Source organism: Trachinotus anak, unplaced genomic scaffold, assembly GCF_046630095.1.
Source record: "Trachinotus anak isolate AG129_WGS33_773 ecotype Australia unplaced genomic scaffold, CSIRO_AGI_Tana_v1 ptg000012l, whole genome shotgun sequence".
NCBI lineage: Eukaryota > Metazoa > Chordata > Actinopteri > Carangiformes > Carangidae > Trachinotus > Trachinotus anak.
The window spans coordinates 4,021,354-4,043,761 of NW_027273863.1; the positions used below are offsets into that span (position 1 = coordinate 4,021,354).

At 39.5% G+C, this 22,408-nt stretch overlaps 1 protein-coding gene across 1 annotated transcript in view; it reads right to left on the minus strand.

Moving 5' to 3' along the window:
- The window catches only part of brinp2 (bone morphogenetic protein/retinoic acid inducible neural-specific 2), a 235,365-nt gene that overhangs the window by 51,879 nt on the left and 161,078 nt on the right, over positions 1–22,408 (minus strand). The window contains exon 6 of the mRNA XM_071491368.1: positions 11,094–11,330. Within this exon, the coding sequence (XP_071347469.1) occupies positions 11,094–11,330 (237 nt within the window). The remainder of the gene's footprint in view (positions 1–11,093; positions 11,331–22,408) is intronic.

The window sequence follows — 22,408 nt, forward strand, 5'->3', positions numbered from 1 at the left end:
ATCAACACTCCAGCTGTTACATTAGTTTTTAAATAATGAAATACATGTTAGGATAAGGGCAGTACAGTAGTGTGAGAAGAATCTGGGGCCTTTCTGTGTGGAGTCTGCATGTTCTTCCCGTGTCTGCGTGGATTCCCTCCAGGAACTCCAGCTTCCTCCCACAGTCCAAACACATTCACATTAGGTTAATTGGAGACTCTAAATTGCCTGTAGGTGTAAATGTGAGCATGACAGGTTGTTTGTCTCTATATGTCATCCATGCGATAGACTGGCGTCCTGTCCAGTGTGTACGTCCAGTGTAGTATGATGAACAGCAAACTGCTTTTGCACTTATGTGGTCATTTGAACGGATCCAGTTTCTTGTATATCTTTGTGATCCTAACACTGTGTAGAAGAAGTTTTTAACCAAATTATTCTAAAGTTATTCTTTAATAAACTCATTCTCCCCTTAATCTGCATCAGCATACTGTAGCTGAGAGTGAAAGACAATTGCACCATTTTTTCTTTTCTGACTAATAAACAACAGTATGAAAATTGGTTTCTAATCTATCTAATCTACCAACAAAAAACTAACTGGTTTTAATTCAAGCATTAATTATGATGCTATTGACACTTTCTGTAAATATCAAGTGAGTGATGCATGGTGCAATATCATTTAAATGGTTTATCCAGATGAATAAACCACACGGATTTCTACGCCTGTGGATTTTTAAACAATGCAATCATGTAAAGGCTCTCATCAGAGTCAGGCGAGATGAGTGTGGTGGACTCTCAGGAAACCCTTAATCCACAGTGTAACACATTCTTATGTTTGCTTTCACTCAAAAGGTCCTATGAGATAGCGATAACAAAGAAAGAAAGGTGGTTTGGGATTCCTACTGTAAAAGAGGGAACTGATGATGGACAGTTAGCCTTGAGGGGGAAAGAGAAAAAAAAAAGACGATTGAAAAAAGGAGGAAACAAAGAGGAAGCAAATAAGACTGCCTGTGCCAAACACAGTTCTCCTGTGAAATAAATGAAGGAAATGATATGAGAAGGTAGGGGAAGTGTTGCCAAATCTTGAGCTGAGGCAAAGCCCATCTCTGGGACTAAAATAATCCCTCCCTCTTTTGATGTTTTGATAAATCTAGGAGGTGCATGTGCTACATCTGCACCCTGAGACAGCATGCTTTATGACAGCAATAAAGGTGGAAATGGGCAGAGATTTAAAGCAGCAGTGTCCTGATAGTGTTGAGTGGAATCCATGCCAGGACAATTTGTAGGTGGTACCAACTATCAAACAGATTCCTGTTCGCTTGCAGGGAGGCTTTTTAATTAACATAATGGAGGGAGAGAGACAATTAGAAGACTTGTACTGCACTGCAAAAACTCCAGCAAGATTACTGTGATGTAGAACAGAGAAGATGGAGAAGCCCTTAGAGAATGTGTACTGAGAGAGAGATGTAAATATTTATGATCAGGATTTATGGATTCATCCATGATATATGGCTGCCAGTTGTAACAGGAGGTAATGGTTATACAGTGCTGTCTGTCACTGATATGAAAGTACCATCCAGCAAGGTAAATACGAGCAAAGAGCACTAAACACTTGGAGCAGCAAAGCGTTTCAAATTAATGCAGTCTATATATGTATTACTGATGTCAATTAATTTTGCTTGCAATAAGAATTAATATTGTTTCCATAAAGTCATTGTCAAAATACATCTAAAACATAGCCAATTCACCAAAATGACTCACTCTATGAAGTGTTACCAAAGGCATAACAAGAGACACACATGGGTTACTGGAATAATTTACCCAGATAAAAAGTGGAACTAGAGTGAAGCTAATCTTTAAGGTTTGGTAAAGCTATTTGGTTAGATGGTTAAGAAACATTGTGGTCATCATTAAACCAGAGAAACCAGCAACAGAGAAACCCACCACAGTATCTGCTGCCCCATCCATCCACCAGTCAGAGCAGCGTGAGAGTGCCACTCTTCTGCTCTGTCTTATGACAAACAGTATCGGTTATATAACAGTATAACAGATATAACAGATAACAGTTATAATTTGAGTGGCCACAAGCTTTGTGAACACTAACCAATGAACACTGTTGTACTTCTTTTGACAAATGTGCAAAAAGAAGGTATCGGGGACAGTTCTAAAAATAATCTTCCTCCTCTGGACTCCTTCCTCTGCTATGAACAGACAGACCTCCAGGTGTGCTAAGTGTTTTGGTGATGACTCCCACCAGATGCTGTTGTGTTAGTGCCATTACAGCACTGGTATAAATTGTCCCTCTATTCTTGCTGAAAAGCTTTGACTTACTTAACCTACTGATGTATAGGCCCACTTAAGCGGAGGTCTTTTAGAGAAGCTGTGCTCTGCAGTGTGCGTACATCCTGCCATGGTGACTTGGTGTGTCACAAAAACTTGACTTTGTTGGTGTTGTTGTTCAGTCAACAGTAATTTGCCTCATGGTCCTGGCCTACTGGTTACATTGACAACCTGTCTCATCACTGGACATGAACATTAGAAACTGGCTCAGCAAACAAAGCACATGCAATTAACATTGTGTGACTGGTGTCGAGCACTGTGTAGTAGCAGGTATAAGAGCTCCTCACAATGGCGAAATTATTCAAATGAAACTTAAATTTCTTCTTAATAATGTCATGTCATCTTGTTGATATATAGTAAAGTGTGTCGCACTGTTTAATTATTATTCTTCTAATGCACAATGTGCATTTGAAGCAAAAGATCAACAGCCAGACAAGCAGCTCTGAGGCTCTATTGCTCTTATTAAAGAAAATCATATTGTCAGAAGGATAAAAGTTGTGTCACCGAGAAGCAAATGTAAAAACAGTACATGATGGTATGAGAGTGTCTGTCATGCTAACATGATCACAGTGATGATGCAAACATGTGCTAATATGCAAATTATTACTAAACACAAATTGCAGCTGGGTTGATAGGAATGAGTTAGTTTGTTTTTTTTTTTCAAAATATTGAGCAACATCAAATTTTGACCTGATACTTTACATTACATTACAATTCATTATATATAGCTATACCAGTGTTTATGCATATCCAATGGTTGTTGAGAAATTTTACCGACACTGCCATCTCTAGCATGGCAGAATACATATAATTATGATACCAGCCTGTATATTGTACTGGCTAACAACAAAATGTCAGCAAATGCAATAATGTGGCTCATTAATGCCTTTTTAATAATTTTTCAACAACAATAGAGCTCTGTGGCTCAGGGGAATTTGGTAGATCAAACTCATTATCAGGAAGATCACTTTATTCTTGGATTTCGTCTTTCATTTTATTGGTTCACAGTAAGACAAAAACTGAATACTGCAAGTATCCTCTGCATTACTGACTATTTTTCAAAGTGTAATGTGAACTTGCAAAGTATGTGTGTGTGATGATAATGTATATCATTTTGGGCATGTAAACACCAACATGTTTGGTTTATCACTTTTTTGATTTCTTAGGAAATCTCTTATCACCACTACAGAACTCTACAGAACTGAATTACAAACTGAGGTGACCAAACATTGTTTGATGTTTACTGCTTTACACTTTAAGTATAAGTCCCTCCTCGGACCAACTTGAACTGAAAGTCTTCTTTCTTAAAAATGACTCTGGGATTTTTCCTCTTTCCTTGCTCTGCCCTCCTCTCAGTGGGGAGATAAGACACTGCCTCCTAGCCACTCTTGGAGCAGGGAATTGAATCTCAATTACTGAGAAGCTCCATCTTATGTTTCATGTATGAGTGACCTCATTAGTTAGTTACACTGGTGGTATGGTGGCTGAGACCTCACTCTTCACATCAGTTGAGGTTACAGCCCACAGATCCAGCCTCATGGTTTGCTTGTTTGTTGGAACATACTATTGATATGGTAATTCTAACTCCTATCATAACCCCATTATCAGACTGACTCTTCAACCTTCAGTCAGTGTAACATTGTCTCAACTGTGCTGGCCCAGTTCAGTTACCTAACGTCTAAAGTCAGTGTTGCAGACAGAGGGAAGAGGACTTGGAGGTCACTGGTGCGTTGCTAATCGGTCACAGTGATACCTGGTGAAGTAATGGACCATGGCAAACTGCTAAATTAATGTTTTTGTAAATTAATCACTTTGGTTTCATTTTAACCTGATGTAATTCACTTATTAAAGTCAGTTATCTTGTGGTTTTGGTTTCTTCATTATTTTGAGTCAGTTGCCAATTTCTATACTATCATAAATTCTCACTGGTGCCTTAAATGTGTACGAATCCACAAATGAAAATAGTTCCCAATAAATGCACTGTTTACTCCAGTTTGAGCAACAATTTATAATTTTTTTGGGGTAATTCAAGTGTATATTTGTGACCCATTTCTAAATATGTTTGGCTCAGAGGGATTGAATGGGGTCAGATGTTGGACAGGACCGAGAGACAGAGGCTGGGACACAACAGGATTTAAAATGCAGAAATTTCGCAGCAAGATCATTTCGTTCCAATGGAATCACCGTGATCAGGAGACCTGGTCGAGGAGGCAAAATGAACCTGAATTCAACATTAAAGGACTATGACACATACATCTGTGACACTGAGCAATACCAGGCAGTGTTTTTAATGGTTTTTAGACAACAATGAACGTCTAACAATGCCACAGAATGTGGTTTCTTGCCATCATTGTCTTTATAATACTAGAGAATTATAAAATTCGTCCTCTGAGCAGTGCTATGTCTTCAGGGCAGATAGGAAGCTACAGTGAGTCACTATCAGACGAAGAAGTGATGAGATGGGCTAGCTGGTTAGCATAGTAATTTCAGTAGAAAAAAAAGACATGATGAAGAGAAGAGTTAACATTGGCATTGCTTTCCAACACTGGAGACAGCTCTTGATCAGTAAAGGAATGAATTTTGATGCTGAACCTGCAACGTTTCCTCTAGACTGGTAAGTAAGCCACATCATCAGCTATTAATGCTAACTTTGGCTATGTAGCAGTAGCAAAACTTTCATATAGCTCCTTTAAATAGTGTGCAATGGTGAACAGGTAAACACAACAATAGACAGAAAAGAGATATTGTGTCTGAGCTAATGGTTAGCTCGCCAGCCCCCAGTTATTTCATGTGGACATGAGAATGTTGCTTTATGATGTGAATGCTGCTTAATGCGTTGTTGGTTTAGCCATATCACCGGATTTGTGGACTATAGAAAAAATATAGAATAATGACAACTTGATCCTTTTGAAAATTATTAAAATGGCGTATTCTAGAGCAATTATATAGAAGCTGACATCTGAGACTAAATGTATAATGTCAAGAACCTCTGTGGGTAAGAGACTCCAAAAGAACGTTTAATCTGTGGGGACTGAAGGGACATAAACAAAGTAGGCTGTATCAGGAATCTGACACTAATTTTATTGACACTGTACGGAACCAGGTATGAGGGAATCTAGTTCTAAACCTTGAAGCTGCCTGCGTTTTCCACTTCCACAAAACCAAAGATGTGATGTTCCAGACTCAGTTTATTCCCAGGATATACTTCCTCCCAAACTGTACATGAGATCTATCCAGACAGAAAGCAGAACATCCTTACAGCAGAGGGCTCTTGTGATTTGTGTATGCATGTGTAGCTAGCTATCAGGCCAGCCTTGGGTTTTTAAGTTGGGAAATAGTGAGTGGCTAAGGTTTGAGGGTATTATTCTCCTGTTTTCTCTTGCACACAGACACACAAAATGATGTAGTCTCTCCCCTGTCCTCTTTCTGTCTCTCAGACACACACATGAATAATCTCACACACACAATCCTCCCAGTTGTTTTCCACTCACCACAATAAATTTATCAGTCCATCCCAGCAGACGAGAGTCAGCCCAACTTCCTAGGCACACCCAGAAGCCAAAAACCACTGTGTGTGTGTGTGTGTGTGTGTGTGTGTGTGTGTCTCTGTGTGAGTTAGAAGAGAAACACAGAGCAAGAGGGAGAGACAATAAATACTAACATAGAGCTCTGAAAGTCAAACACTATTTGCCATGTAGATTACCCTCCTGTCATCTTCCAGCAGTCATTTTTCATCCCAACTTGCCCTGTGTAAGGTGAGTGCATGTGTGAATGTGTAAGTGGATTGTGCGTGTTTCTTAAAATTAGATAAAAATTTGATGATCCCCTGGATACATGCCTGCGGGTGTACAGTATATGCCTGTCTGGGCTCTCTGTTCTTGTGTGTGTATGCGACTAACCGGGAAGCCTTTCATGATATTTTTAGTTCCCTATTCAAACACAGTCTCTAAAAGTACATAAAGGCCTCATTTTTCATGACAAACATTACAAAGTTGAGCTCCTGACAAAAACCATAAAGTCAGCAGAACAAGAAAAACCTCTGAAATGCTCGTCCTCCTCCTCTGCTTTCAATACTGTCAGTGCGTCTTAAGAAAGCTTTAATATGCAGCAAAAAAAAAAAAAAAACAACATTGCAGAGTCAGGTGCTGTCAAAATAAGACTAAGTGAACGGATAGAAAAGTTCTGCTTGCCTTCGTAATGTCACTCTCAAAGCAATTTCCACATAAATGGCAGCACACACACACATACACACACAAAATCACCTGAACTCTCCAGGGAGACACCACACACTCACACAAAGAAAAGCTGCCAGAAACCTGTCTCCAATTAAATCCTGCCAACACTTTGCAAGTCATTAAAAAATGAGCTGGTGATGTGTTGAGATGTATTAAAAAAAAAAAAAAAAAAAAAGCTAATTTAGAAAGTGACGCCCGACTTCTTCTCCATCATTGCCGCCATTACATCACACACCTGTGTCTCTCTCTCTGTGATGAATAGTTCTGATAAAGCAGCCCAGCTTGCTGAAAATCGATTTCACAAGAATCAGATTATACACCTGATGGGGCCTCCGTCACTGCGGTTCAGCACGCTAACACACAGCTCTCACACTGCTGGCTCTAAACTTTGTCACATGTTGACTATATTCTGTTTAATAATGCAGCAGTTTCAAGAAGTAAGTCACAAACAGATAACATGCTGAGTTCCACTGAGTAATAATGTCAGGCTTAAGTCTTGTGTTTTTAGAAAATGAAGAAATTGAGACAATATTGAATTCCCATTCAACTTTTCTTTAATAAGACAGCTTAGCTCAGTAGAAATGAGTCACACTGCTGTGAAGTTATCTTTTTAATTTCATATGAGTGGGAACAGGCCTCCACACATATTCATCATAAACTCTTACATTTTAACTTTCAGTATTGGTAATAAAATTACAACAGCTTGTATTCCTTCTAATTCCTCTCCTTCAGGTACAGATTATAACAACTTGTATTACAACAACTATTACTCCCTCAGATCCTACAACTGCTACTGCTGTCAGCAAACAAACAACAAAGCTGATAGTGACCTTGTCCTACATGGGGGACAACTAATGAGTTAAAGTTTGTCATGTGAGAGAACTGAATAATGTGAGGATCTCAGAGTAATTCTGACTCTGGGTTATTACAACTTGGGTTTTCTATGCATAGTTTTGGCTGTCATTAGTTATGAAAACATTGTACTCACCAAAACAAATGCTGAGATAATGGCCACATTAACATGTCAAAGGACCACACATAAGAAAAGTGTGTTGGACCCCTGTTGAAACCAACCTCAGTATAAGCTAAATATAGAAAGTAATGACAGTGTTAAATCTCTATTTTGACAAAGGGGTCATCTACATTACACAACAATAAGTAATAATGCTTCATTGATATTGAAGGGTGTTAATTCCCCAACAAGTTCACGTTTAATCAAATTACCAAAAGCCCAGTGTTTTGCCTTGAACCTGGGTGTTTTGAGGCTCTTGGGAGTCTGGGGGCCATTTGCCTGAGACGTGGGAGAAGGGTAACATCGCTACAATGAAGTTCAAAAGGGCAATAGACATGAGCAGTCAGATAATCAAAGCCAAAACTTTGCCAAAAGTTAAAATAAAAGTGAGCAAACCAGAGATTTTGGTAATAACAATGGCTCATCAAAGTGATAGAGATTTAGAATGGACAATTTTTTTTTTCAAGTCTCTTGCCCAGTCACAAGAAATGTTGCTCCATTCCTAGATCGGAGCACTTAATTTAGTGAGGACACTGTAATTACCATTTAGTTGTTATTATAGTATTACAACTACTACAATAAGGCCCAAGTTGAAATAAATGGGATTACCCTTTAAAGCAAAAACATATATATATAAAACCTTTAACATGGATTTCCTGTAAAGATACAACAGTAAAATGTTGCGTATCAGCCATGTGTTGTAATCAGGGAGAATTTGGATTCACTTCATTTGCTAGTTTATTCAGATCTCACTTGACAAAGCATCCCAGTACGACTAAAGGCTGTAAACAGCTGGCTAATGGATTTATGGGACAATGTCCCTCAATATGTAATATACAGCATACTGAAGTAATGAGAAGCTCACATATCAGGCTTTCATATAATGTGTTTTGTCTTTATGAAGTAAATGAGCAGCAACTGAACTGCACTCCAAGTAGATTATCACATATCCTCGATGACTGCGTTTTTTTTGTCAGTAAATAACACAAGTAATTATAAACATAGTTAGAACAACACTTAACAGGTACATACTGAATAAATGGAGCATTACTGCAAAAAAAAACTGCAATCCAGCTTGGAGCTATAACTCATCACCATCCTACTGAAACTGGGACAATCTTATGCAACACAATCCCAGTCCAGCTGTCCAAGGCTCATCTCTCTCATCCACTGTAACACCTTCATTACCTCCTCAGCCTGTCTGAGCCAAAATGCCAACTGTAATGAAAAGTGAATATTTATATACATAATGAGTATTCTATCAACTGAGCCTCATATACTATGAAGTAAAGGTCGCAAACAACAACTCACTGACATGTTGATTCAAAGAAAGGAATGAAGACATTTAAATCAAGCAGAATGTCCTCAGTGGAAAGATTGATTCATCCGCCCATTTTTTGTGCATTTTCAATTTGCCCGTTAAAAAAAATAAAAGTGCAAATCTCAAAGAGAGGTTTATCTGCTTGATTGAAAAATCAGTGTATTCATAAAAGCAAAATGCAGACATGCAAAATAAATCATGATGTACGAACAAGAAGTAGGTGACTTTAACGTCCACTGAAGCTTCTGCTCCACTCAAGAGACAGGAAATAACAGCAGATGACAACATCAGATCTGTGTGGCGTAATGAAGGGACTGGATGAAACAAACAGAAATGCCATATTTCCTTCATGTTTTCTACATTTCTTTCACCGTCTGAGGTTTGACTGCTGTGCTTCTAATTACATCATCTCACTGGGCCCTTTTCTCCTGCGGTGGTTTAATGACAATGGCTGGAAAATTAGTGCCACCAGCTGTTTATCTTGACAGACCAACTCCCAATATTCGCACAGTGGAAGTGGATGGAGACACGCATTCATTTGCATTTTCTTTTGCTGGTTGATGGACTGGATTTTCCTACTAACAAAAACTTGTGCCATCAGAGTAATTACAAAAATGCTAAAATCACACACTAATCTGATGGGTGGGCAGATCGATCCCAACATATCGATACGACGTATTGTTTTGGGAGATCGATTCTAGCGTCAGCAGGATGGATGCCAGTTTCAGTTTCTCTCTTCTATGTTGGACTCATTTCAGAGTAGAACTATCTGTACAAACAATGCTCTGTTATAAGTGCAGCCACTCTTTGCTTCTCCACTGCTGTTGCACTGTGTGCACTCAAACATGAGCCAACGTGCAGCCGAGCCTAACACTTTGCGCTGATCCGATACATGAATTTAGAATTGGGGTGCCTCAGTGGCTCCCCTGGTTGAGCACAGACCATTTAGGCTCAGTTTTTTTCCACATTGGCCTGGGTTTGGATCCAACCTGAACCCCTCCTTCTACTCCCCCGGCCCTCACATTAAAAAATAAGGCAAAAATGAATGCAGTGATGGCTGAATAAAAAGAGAGCTTTGTCATTCCTGTGGCACTTTTTGTCAAAGTGCTTTCTTTGTGTTTGTGTTTCTGGTCGAGGCAGACGGCCGCCCACCCTGAGCCCGGTTCTGTTGGAGGTTTCTTCCTGTTAAAAGGGAGTTTTTCCTCCCCCCTGTCGCCAAGCGCTTGCTCGTTGTGGGAACTGTTGGGTTTTTCTCTGTAACAAAGTAAGGTCTTGACCTTACCCTGTAAAGTGCCTTGAGATAATGTATATTATGATTTGGCGCTATACAAATAAAATTGAATTGAATTGAATTGAATTCTTCAGTGGAAAAATATTGATTGATTCATTAATCCATTTTTGGTGCACATTTTCAATTTGCATGTCAAAAAAATCAAAAGTGAAAATTTCAAAACAAAGGTTTTTCTGCTTGATTGAGCTGGAAAAGTCAGTCTAATGATGTAGAGACTGCAGTGATGGCTGAATGAAAGAGAGGCATTGTCATTCCTTTTTTAATAAAACTGCTGCATGAATGACTGAAGCCACTTTTTGTTCTTATTCACTTGCTACATACATGCTTCAGTTGGGAATCAAACCCAGGTCTCACAGGTAGCAGGTATAAATTCTGCCATCCACAAAAAGATGATCAACCTTTAGAAAATCATTTAGTTGTCATTATGATTAAGATTTAGCCTATTGATGATGCATGTACCTCATGCCTCATGCCGCTGCTCTCCCCTACATGAAAATACAATAAGCCACTTCTAATAATAAAAAGTATCTGTATTGATATCAGTGATTCTGGCTCTGTATTACCGGGTATCAGATCAAAAAGAAATTTTGTGGTATTGTCCACCCCTAATACTAACTCCATCAACCCATAGTGGCTTTAATACAGCCTCATTTTCAATATATTATATCTTAAAGCTATCCACACAAGTACTGTAATGTTTCCTTGTGCCCACAATAGTTATGTCAACTAATACTGCACATGAAACGGTTACATTTCAGGCCTTAAATCCAAAACCTACATTCATTACTAACACATCTACTGTTTTAAATAGTCTTTCCAACAAAAACTGAATGGATTCAAAAATCTCATTCAAAACAACCTCATCATGAGCAGTTTGTCCACCTCAACAAGTTTCATCTGAACCATCACAGCCCGTACCTGATTCCATGAACTCTTCGTTGAAGCTGCTCCAGGCCTCTTTGCTCTTCTCCAGGTTCTCCTCCATGACCTTGATGTCAGCGAAGGGACAGTTGCATTCTGGGAAGCGGGAGGAGCACCGGCACCAGCAATCGTTGTTGCGGCAGAGCAACTCGCCCTCTGAGTTGCATGCCACATAGCTGAGGGCTGCCTCCACAAAACGCCCACGCAGGAACTCTGGCAGGACATCTTGCAGGCCTGTTAAAAAAAAAAAAAAAAAAAAAAAACACACGGTAAAGGATTTTTTCATTTTCAGAGTGAAGTTTTTTTTTCTTCTATGGTTCCACAAGCTTGATACATTAAAAGAAAATTAAAATGAAATTTATGACATTTGTACCTGTCATATCATTTCTTAAAAGCAACAATTATTTTAGCCTCAGCAACTCGGAATCACTGCTGCTGGATGACAGACTTCTTTAAAAAGGTATCTTTTCACAAATTGCAACTGAATATTCCTTTAACGGACATACATTTTTAATCACGTAACACGATTTTCAATTCCATGTCATGCAATCAATCTATGACACCAGAGTGACAGCTCTAATTCAGGCTCCAATACACACATCAGAACACAGCCATGTAAGAGCTCATCTGCCGCACTGCCTGCGCACCATCACTGAATCGTGCAAAGAGATACTGACACTAATAATATGTCTTATCATGGCTGAGGCCAATAGAAATGACACGTGCAAAGACAACAGCTCATCGCCTGGCTGTGTCTATTGTGTGGGGGGCTCTCGTCTGAAAAGAACAGTCACTCAACTGCATCTCAAATGGCTCTCTGTTCCGGGGCTGATTGGTGAAGAGACTTCACCTATGTTCGGTTGCCGTGGTATCATCACAGCGACAAGAAAAAAGGTTGTTTTCTCCAAAGCAGCTCTGCTCATATCAGTCTCAGTGGCAGCTCCTTCTACAAGTACTGTAGGTGCATATGCAATAGGTTTGGAGGCTTGCTCAGAGGCATATTTTAGCAGTTTTTGGATCTATTAGTAGCAACTGTCAGCTAGTCTGCAGTCACCATAAACAACCTGCTGTTCCAACCTGCCATGTACAGGTTGTTTCCTATTATTTCTTCTTCCCGCTGTGTGATGGAGATGCTTCGCATCAAGAGAGCTTTTTATTTACAACAGGCAGAGATGTCCATCTGTTTGTGTTTAACAACAGTTGAGCCCATTTTCATGATCAATGCATCAGGAATCTGCAGACAATGGTTTTCTGGTTTTCTTGTTCTGCATTGAAAATGAGGAAAGTTTTGCAATATGAGGTGTTTTCAGGTGTGTTCAGACTGCAGCGGTTGAATCTCAACAGAGACAAGCAGACAGAACCAAAGAGGAATTTACTGAAGATTTACAATGAAAAGCGTCTGAGTTGTCACACAAACACGATACGGATGTTTTGTATGTACAACTACAGCTAGTCTCTCTTTGTCGCATTGAAAAAATAAACTGAGGCAAATATATATTTTTCAAAGAAGCAAATCTGTTGTTATTTCCCTCCAATACATTTAATGTTTTTTTGGGGTTTTTTTTCAACTAAGCTAGCAACCACTTGATTCTGTTTTGTTTTAAATTGTAATGACAAATAGTCTTGTTCTTTTTCTTGTCTTATTTGCTAAAAACCAATTCCTGCTATGCAGTTACCATCAGAAAGCCACTGAGTTAATCTCACTGGACTGCTCCGAAATAGCATCTGTCTACCTACTGGAAGACAAGTCCAGTAACCAAATGGACACCTTAAACCAAAATAGACAATGGAGTAACACTTTACAAAATCCAGTGACAACAGAGACATAAAGACTGGAAGATCCCCCTCCCCCCCAATAAGAAAAAACACTTCATCTTACCAAAATGATATATTTTATCTTGAACGGGCCCCCAATTCATCGCAACCCAGATCAAGGTTGGAAAAAGGAGGGACTGCCATCAACTGATATATTACAGCCAGACCAGATGATCTCAGTCCTCCTGATGAGCAGACTCCACCCATGAGGCTCCTGCAGTAGGAGGCCTCATGCTGAGAGAGGGCCATCACGCCAGTTAAACATTCTCAGTCAGTTGCTGTCTCAGTGCGGGAACCAGCATAGCTTGGATGAATAAGCGTACTCATAACATGTGCATGTTCATGGAAGTTAAAATAGGAGAAAATGTTAAGTGAACATGTATTGTCTGTGTTCATGTGGTATATTACTGTTCAGTTAATTTTTTTTTAATTATGATGTCAGGAAAGTGAGTATTAATTTTTTTTTCTTTAGTTGTATGCTTCCTTTGTAATTGTTTCATTTAATTTGATTTGCATTAGGTTTAGCCTTCAGAGTAATGTGAGAATATGAAATTATGTGATACTAAGTAATAAACAAGCGCTGGCTTGGGCAAAACACAAATTCTTATCTTCTCCTCACTGATCCACAGTTTGTAATTGATCCTCAGCGCTGGCCTGTGTATCATTTGGTAGCGGGTAAGAATTCCCCAAGGTCTGGTGACGGTAATGTAAATAATTGTGAGAATGTGGAAATGTATCAAATATGCGATCTTTACATTCACCATACACTACAAAATGGAGTTTGTTTTTAAATAGTAAAAAACTTGTGATGTACTAATTGAGGATCCAACCCACTGCGTCGAATGCCACATCTAAATGCTCAAGATGTGTGAAACACTGACTGCCTTCATGTCCTTTAACAGCAGGGTACCATCACAGTTTCAATTTCATTGCTTTCATTGTTCAAATTGTATGAAAATTCAGTTTAGTTCAATTCAAACTTTACTTCAGACTCACAATAGCAGTGCACAGTGGTGTGCTAATTACGGCGCCAACGTTCCCTGGCTATGCAGTGTATGAAACCAAATCAAAAGCTGCTGTGTGATTTTAAAAGTGCATCATCGTTTGTTAGAAACCAGCAGGCAGCTTTCATAAGACTTGCAGCGTGTTGTTAACGCTACCTCTCTGAATCTGTCTGTTGGTCCATGTCTGGCTCCCTGTCTGTCGGGCTAATAATCATCAATTTGTTGTGTCAAAAGCTTCCTATTTCCACTTCACAGTCTCATTCTGGATGATTTTCAACATCCAAGGTAATCCCGCTGTGCCCTGCTATGAATATGCATGTGTCTTCTTTGGTATTTACTCTTTCAATGGCTTGGAAAGAGATGTAATTAGTCATATTTTTCCTCTTCCGTGCTTTGGCAGGTACTGTGAGGCTTTTGCGTGTGTGTGTGGGTGTGTATATGTACTAGTTGCAATTCTGGCAAGGTTTTCTTCAGTTTTGGAAACAGCTAAATACCAATCCCTATCCCTCTTCCACCTGTCCTTTCTTTCCTTCTTTCTTTCTTCTCTTCCTTTCCTTCTTTCAGAATGATATATGCCTTAAAGTAATACAAATTACTCTGTCTCATTTTTTATGTGGTCCTATTTTTTTTTTCTTGAAACCTTTGCCAAGTTGACCTAACACAATTAGTTTAAAAAAAAAACAAAAAAAAAAAAACACAAAGGATGACTTAAAGGATATTTGGCATTGTGAAAAAGATGGTTTGGCTCTCAACCTTAAAGGTGTAGCTTTAGATGTAATGGATTAGAGTTGTTTCATTAAGAAAAGCCAAGATGGAAGCTGTACCGACAGTGTTAAGCAAACTGAAGAATGCCCATTCATATCATGTTGGGTTGAGAGGGAAGAAGGGGACTTTTCTTTTTATTTCACTGTAGGTTAAATGCATAATTGTACATAAGCTAATGCATTCAACTTGAGAAAAAAAAATCTGCTTTGTTGTTTCTCAATTTAATGGGGTTTTTATCTCAGAATTCAGAGATATGATCTTGTTAATTCAGAAAAACTGATTTTTTTTTCTTTAGTGAATGCATTACGCTTCTGTATAAGTGTGTTTTCATTTGATAAAAATATCTTAGCACATACAGGGAATTATCCAATGCTTTTACCTTTTTACCTGACGACATGTCTCCACTAAGTAAAACTTGTGCCAAGAGTTTTTTTATTTATTTATTTTTTGTCAAACTACTGTTAATTAAGCTCCTTCTTTGCTCTCTCAGCCACAGTTATCTGTCGACACTATTACCTCCATGATGGTAGAACACCTCTTAACACAACAGCTGTCTACACATCTACAACAGAGAATGTCCTATAACAAACAAGCACAGAATTGCAAGCAGCAAATTATGGCCCATAGTTATGTTTTATTAAACAGAAATATATATGGAAAGCTTTTATTGTCAAAATACTATGAAATTAGGCGTGCTACTCCTGGTTGGTGCTGTCAAGTTAAAAACAATTCAAAGAGACAGCTTCACACACATTAACACAATCCCTAACATGAACAGATAACTATAAAGTGCCTGACTGATTATTGCACAAGTGTAGATGTAATTCTTCACAGTGGAAAAAAGTGCACAGGAAAAGGAGGAGGTCAGGTATAAAGAGCAACAAAGTTGGAGTTGGGAGGAGGTTGAGGTCCACAAAACACAGAGCTTTGACACAGGAGACAAAGCTCCACCTCACGTTTTAATACCAACAGTCATTGCTGTTTGTTTTACCCACAGCCTTACTATTACCATTGTAATCCTGATGACAAAGGTCCTATTAATTTAACACATCTCAGCAATCTCTTCCTAAACCTAACCAAAACTAAAACTAATCAAATGGTGACCGTTCCACAAGCTTAACTGTGGGTTTATTATTGTAAACATGATGATGAAGGTCCAGTATGTTTGTTGCTGTGAAGGCTATTTTCAGGAGACATTCCTGTGGGTGGTGGGTAGGGACAAATGACATTAAGGTGGTATTACTAAAACACTTGACATGAGTGTGGAAAAAAATCTGATACACACATCTGAATCAGTTTTGGTTTGATATCATATATTTTAAAATGGATTGCTGGCCCCAGTAGTCATTGTGTGTAACTGCGTATATTAGATGACTGAGGAGAAGAAAATCAGCGTGGCTGTCAGGTACGTACTCGTCATCCACTGCTCCTCTCAGCTTGTGGCTTTTCACCTTTGACACACGTGCTGTTGTTAGAGCAGCACACGAGTGCTCCTCAAAATGTTAGTCATATTCGCTCACATCTCTTGATCCATAATGAAAGAACGCACACTTCACTGTGTCACGTAATGCGTCTGCTGCAAATATTAACCCCTGTGTGGCATTTCATGTCATTTGACGCCACACAAGCCTCGAAGATGCAATTAAGCCAGCATCAGTGTAGCTGGAGTGGGAACGATGTGGCAGGCTTACTCTGGTTGAAAGAGGCCTTCAACATGACTCCTTCTGAACTGTCAGGATACACATAAACTCTGAGAGGGGGATTAGCTGAAAAGGAGTCACATCCTTGAGTATTTGAATGGAAATTTGAAATGAAAGTCTTTCAAGTGAGCACATCACTGTGCTGGTGAAAGTTATATATCAACTTTCCCAGAACCTGGACAGCCTTGTTTTCACTTTGACCACTATTTACTTTTAATGAATGTTGGTGACAGTTTTGGGACAACTTTTTTGGGACATGGTGAGTCTTGGTGTGATCCTGCACCCATCCTCTAACCTGTATTGAATTTTTCATACGAATTAAATCCACTGGATTTCGGGGAGTTTTCCTTGGAAACAATGACAGACAGTATCACTTAAAATAATCTATTTAGTGAGAACAGTCACATTTTTATTATGATAAGAATGAAGGTAGTCAATTGAATCATTTCTGTTTTTTTAGGGTTATTATTTTGTGATTTTTTGATAGACACAGTAGAGAGTGAGGGATGACATGCAGCAAACCCAGGCTGCTGCTGTAAGGACTCATTCTTGCTACATGTGGTATGTGTGCTACCCAGTGAGTTACCAGGGTGCCCTGATTTTCCCATTTCTTATTTGTAAAATGTATTTTCAGGTTAAAGGTGCCTTGTGATTTTTTTTAACGACTTCTCTGTAAAACAATAAAAAGTTGATAAAACTCAAAATTTCAATGCAACATATTCTGAAGTTAGTTACATTTTGAATTAGGCTGTTTACCTTAAGTTCAGGCTTTGACTTTATCCTAATTACAAGTTATAGTCACGCATTATTTTACATGATCACAACTCTCATTTTTTACTTTTGTTAATTCACTCTAAATTAAAGCAACTCTCATCCGTGTGCTGTCTCCAATTGGAACTTTTAGTTTATAAATGCACATGGAGTTCTTGTAAACCACTTATTGTGACAAGCTGTGCTGTTAGGAGTCACAATAAGCCCAGGGACATTGCTGTTCAGTATCACCAATATGACTCAAGTATGCAAGGGTGCAGGAAGAGTCTGAAGTATAGACCGGTCGTCATCATCATGGTTGCATTGTTTTATAGAGAATACAGTCTGACACCTTGAATAAAAAAGATGCATAACAGCCTCCATCATGTAACTCTTTAGAAGGAAAGAGTGTAAACAAACATTTCCAATAAATCATAGGCTCGACAAAAGAGGTGAGTCGAGGGGCAGCGGGATGATGAGTATCTGCTTCCACAGTGGCCATTTTTCAAGCAGTAATTTTCCATACACTCACAAAGCAACTGTTGTTTGACTGTATTAAAATTACCACGGTTTTAATTTCTAATGGAAAGTGCTGAAGCGGAACAGTTTTTCATAGAAAATGAAAAGTAATCCTAAGGAACCCACTTTAATTTTCCAAAAGACAGATTAAAGCAATGTTGCGTGGGAGTTTGCATTAAGTTAGAGAAACTAGTGGAGCAGAGGCGAGCCCACTTGTGACTATATATATATATATAGTATATATACACACATCCATGCACGATACATATTCCTAGCATCACATTGTTAATTGATTAACATTATGTGGTGGTAATACACCAAGAAGTGTAGCAAAGTGCCAGCAAAGGACGACTAACAAGAAAACACTTGAATTTAATTTGAGGAAATGTTACAAGTCTCGTAGCTCCACACAGATCTGATTTGTCTGCTGCTATTTTTTGTCTGTTCAGTGCACACAAGCTTTGTTGCATTTTGTTTCTTTTTATGTGCACAAACTGAAAGTGTGCATACAAATAGATGAATGGAAACCCACCCACTGCCTGTCACTGTTTCCAGCCATTTTTATTCCCAACCACCTAAGGTGCATCAGATGGTATCAGCACAGCTTTGGTCTTACATCCGTTGGCCCTGAGAGCTCAGCGCACTGAAGCTTAAGGAAACACATGCAAACAGGCAAAACACAAGCACATTCAGAAAACCTCTTCATGAATTTGACAGCACAGGTTCTGCAAGCATTCACAGCAACACAACCAAATACAAAGACACGCTGCAAATGCTCACAACACAGTTGAAGTGTTCCCAGCGGACAGAAAAAAAGTTATGAGGGGGGGCATCCCTGACTCCCTAACTCCCTCACTGCAGCGGCCACAGGTTCAAGTCTGACCTATGGCTCTATCTGCACGTCGTCCTCTTTCTATCCCTAGCTTTCCCGTCACTATCAGAATAAATAACTTAATAAAGTGATGAACGCACCTCAGACACTCATGTACATGTATAATAATGCATCCATCTGCACTTCTCCCTCAAGGCTTTGTAACGAGAGTCACAAATCACTGAACAACAACTGTGTCCCAGCCAGGTTCATTTCCTTTTTAGTGTCCTCTGGAAACACTTCTGCTGTGTTGTGAGTATTTGCAGTGCCATTGTGGATTTGGTTGTGCCGTGAATATTTGCAGCACATGTGTTGTTAAAATGATGAAGATGTTTTCTGAACTTGCTTGTTTTTTTTCTACTTGCATGTGTTTTCATGCATTGAGCTCTCGGGGCCACCGTACTTACAGCTGAGACAGAGCACAGCATGGCAGTTACAGATGATGTGACATTCATGACAGACAGTAGTCAGAAAAATTCTGCCTCTACTCATAAACCTCTCAGACAAAACTGTTGCGAATATCACGAGAAAATGCTGTAGATAGAAGGGCATGGTGATCAAGGAGGAAAAACTTGTCACACCCCCAGGTCGATACATTCCTTTTCATACCATTTTCATTTAGAGCCTGTTTCAGTTAATTATAATTAATCTAGCATCTTTGTAATTTTATTACTTTCGCACTGCTCTACAGAGAGAGTATTAAGACATAATTTCATCACTCAATCTGACTTGTCTTGATTTGAGCCTTATCATTTGTCTTTTTCATAAAAAAAATAAATAAAATAATAATAGCTGTTTTTTTCTCTTTACTTTTATCCACTCCCCATCATGAATTTCAGGAAAAACCTGTGGGTATCCCCTTTTGATGGGTGCTTTTAGGGTCATTACCCATAAAGCTTTGCCTGCTCCATTCCAGCCACAGATTGAGATCACCCCAGAAGTCCAGAAATAGCAGACCCATGGTTTCCTGGCTTTCTATCTCTCAATCTCCAGCAGGGACCACACTATCCATTTTGGGCAATTTGAAGCTCTTAAGCCTCCCCCATGATCGCCACCCCTCTGTCACCACTGTGTGTCTGCATATGTGTGTGTGTGGGTGTGTGTGTGCATGTTTTCTCTAAGCCTTTGCTTTGGTGAGTGCTTGGTCCACTACACTGGAATGCCCTCTAGGCTGTAGAGGAGATGGTGTTGGTACCCTTGGACTCTTCTCCCGCTGTCAGAGCCTTAGGCTTTGGCAGTGACCCAACTTCAATATACAGTACAGTACATTCCGGCTGCCACAGATGCTGCAGCATCACACACTCTCTCTGTCTCTCTTCATGCTTATCTTTATGCCTGCCTGTCTTTTTCCTCTCTCACTCTTGACATTTCAGACTGTCAGTTGAATTTTCTGCAGGCTTGTTGCAAAGACTGAAATACACATTTTACTCAGCTGGAGTCCTGGGCTGTTTTGTGCTCTCTTGTGACAGTTTTGTGTTCTTTCACAAAGATTCAGCTACATGGTGGATATTTGCAAAATGCAGGCAAATAAGGTTGGGAAAAAAGATAAGGACCTTGGTCACCAGACCCGTAACTATAACTTATAAATTATTGAGAACCGGTGCTGCTCTTCTAGTCTTACAGAACTGGTTTAGTGATCCATTGAAGTCACAGTACAGTTGCATGTGTTGCAAATCATTTCATGTGATTCTACTCAGCCAATCAAGTAGTGTTTAAACAGTTCCTATGTGGAAATAAAAGCCATGATCAATTTCAATCTGGCTTTAGAAGGGGAGACATCATTAAAATAGCACTGGTAGAAATAGCCAATGATCTTAAATATTTTTGGACTTAAGTGCAACAAGATTCTTCTAGGCAGACTTGAAAATGGGATTGGTCTAAGAGGTACAGCAGAAGGTATTTTGTTAGCCTCAGCGGCCATGTCTCTGGAAAACATGATAACCTTTTTTATTTATTATTTTGTTTCTATATGCTACCACTCAATAAAATTATTGTCACCTAAGAAAGACCCTATCTTACACTGGGAGATACCACAAGGATTACTCATACAATCTACATTATTCAGGATGAGTGGAAAAAAAGGCTCCAGCCAGTTTTAATAAGAACCTGGAAAAGAGTTCACATTATTGTGAAGTTAGTTGGAGAAATATGTGGGGAAAGTGAGGGACTGGAATATTAGAAAGAAAGAGAGAGAAAGGAAGGTGCTTAAGTTTTTTAAATAAGATGTGTTAAGATTGTTTATTATAAAAACTGTTGAGACTGTTCAGACGAGAAATGACTAACAATACAGAAGAAGAAGGGAAACTCAAGCTGTCATGTCATTTTTCTGAAATTAAATGAAAGGGACTGTATTTATATCTTACTTTTCAAGTCTTATTGACCACTGAAATCACTTTGCACTGCAAGCTACATTCATCCATTCACTCACACATTCATGTAGCTTTTTTCCCTTTGCAAACTGAATTTTTCTATCACCCACACGCTGCTGGCTCAAAAGGTTGCTGGACGTCTTTGAATTTTAATTGCATATCACCTGCTATAGGTCTTTCAGTTACAAGGACAAAATGCCTCCATAGTCACAAGTACCAAAAGAGGAAGTTTCATCTAGCACTTTCCCTCTACCTTTCTTGAACTCTCCTTCTCTTAAAAAAAAACAAAAAAACCTTACATTTGAAACCACTTAGCCACTTAGGGCTGTGATGTCAAAGGAGGCACAGATAGAAAATTTGGCAAACAATTTATATGCTGCTTTTTACAGTGACAGGTGGTGTGTTGAGACTTTGCTCAGGCCTAAGTCTGGGCAGTCGCTGAAACAGAGGGAGGCACTTGACAGATCTCTCACCCTGCAGGAAGTCACAAGTGTCACACAGCATCTGTCCCTAGGCCCTGCTCCTGCTGTTGATGAAATTCCAGCAGAGCTCTAAAGTCGTGTTTGGGGGAGGATCTGTTGGAGGTTTTCCTGGGGTCCCTCTGCGAAGGCCAGTACACTGAGAAACTACTTTGACTGTCTGCTACACCAGGAACAAGCCTAAATTGTGTTCCAAGGACACCTACACTCATATGTCCATCACCAGGTTCCCGAACAGACTGAGATAGAATAGAAGGAGGAACTTTGCATGTAGTTGGAATGTGTCACAAATATTGTATTTGTTTTATTTCATGGATTTTTGAGGTTGGAGATTAATTGGGAATAGGATTTCATATTCAGGGGTTTATATTATGGTCATGGTCGTGGTCAATTCAGACAACATTTCTTAAGCTGCGTTTCTAGAACTTTGCCCAGGGAACAGGAACATTTTACAGAACCAGTGTTTCCACCAGAGGAACCAGGGTCCAAATTAGTTCCAGGGAGATAGTTTTACCCTGAAAAAAGTTCTTGCTTGTGAATCCTCACTGAATCGTTTCTGTTATTCTGTTGCCATGGCGCCGCGGATGGCTACTTCGGTGTGTTGGTCTTTTGCCTTATTTTCTTTGTAAACCCAGTTTTCTGCTTTGGTTTCCGGAGCTCTTTCACCAGAGAAAAGCTCATTAACATCAGAGAAACAACTCCAGTGGATCTTTTCCCACCTTTCTCGACTCACCTGTGGAATTATTGGACATTTTGGTCAGAGGTCACTGACCGTTACTCTCGCAGTGAAACGCCGGAGGAGAGGAAAACGTGCCGGTGCGCCTGCGCGTCTCCGCCGGCGCGGACTCCGCACACCGCTCCCAGGTATCTTTCTCTCCGAGGTGCGTTCACTGCCCAACAAACTGGATGAACTTCAGCTACTGGTGCAGAAGAACAGAGACTTTTCCTCATCTTCCGTCCTGTGCTTCACGGAGACGTGGCTGTGTGGATCGATTCCGAACTCTGCGCTGGAGCTGGCCGGCTTCCAGCTCTTCAGAGCG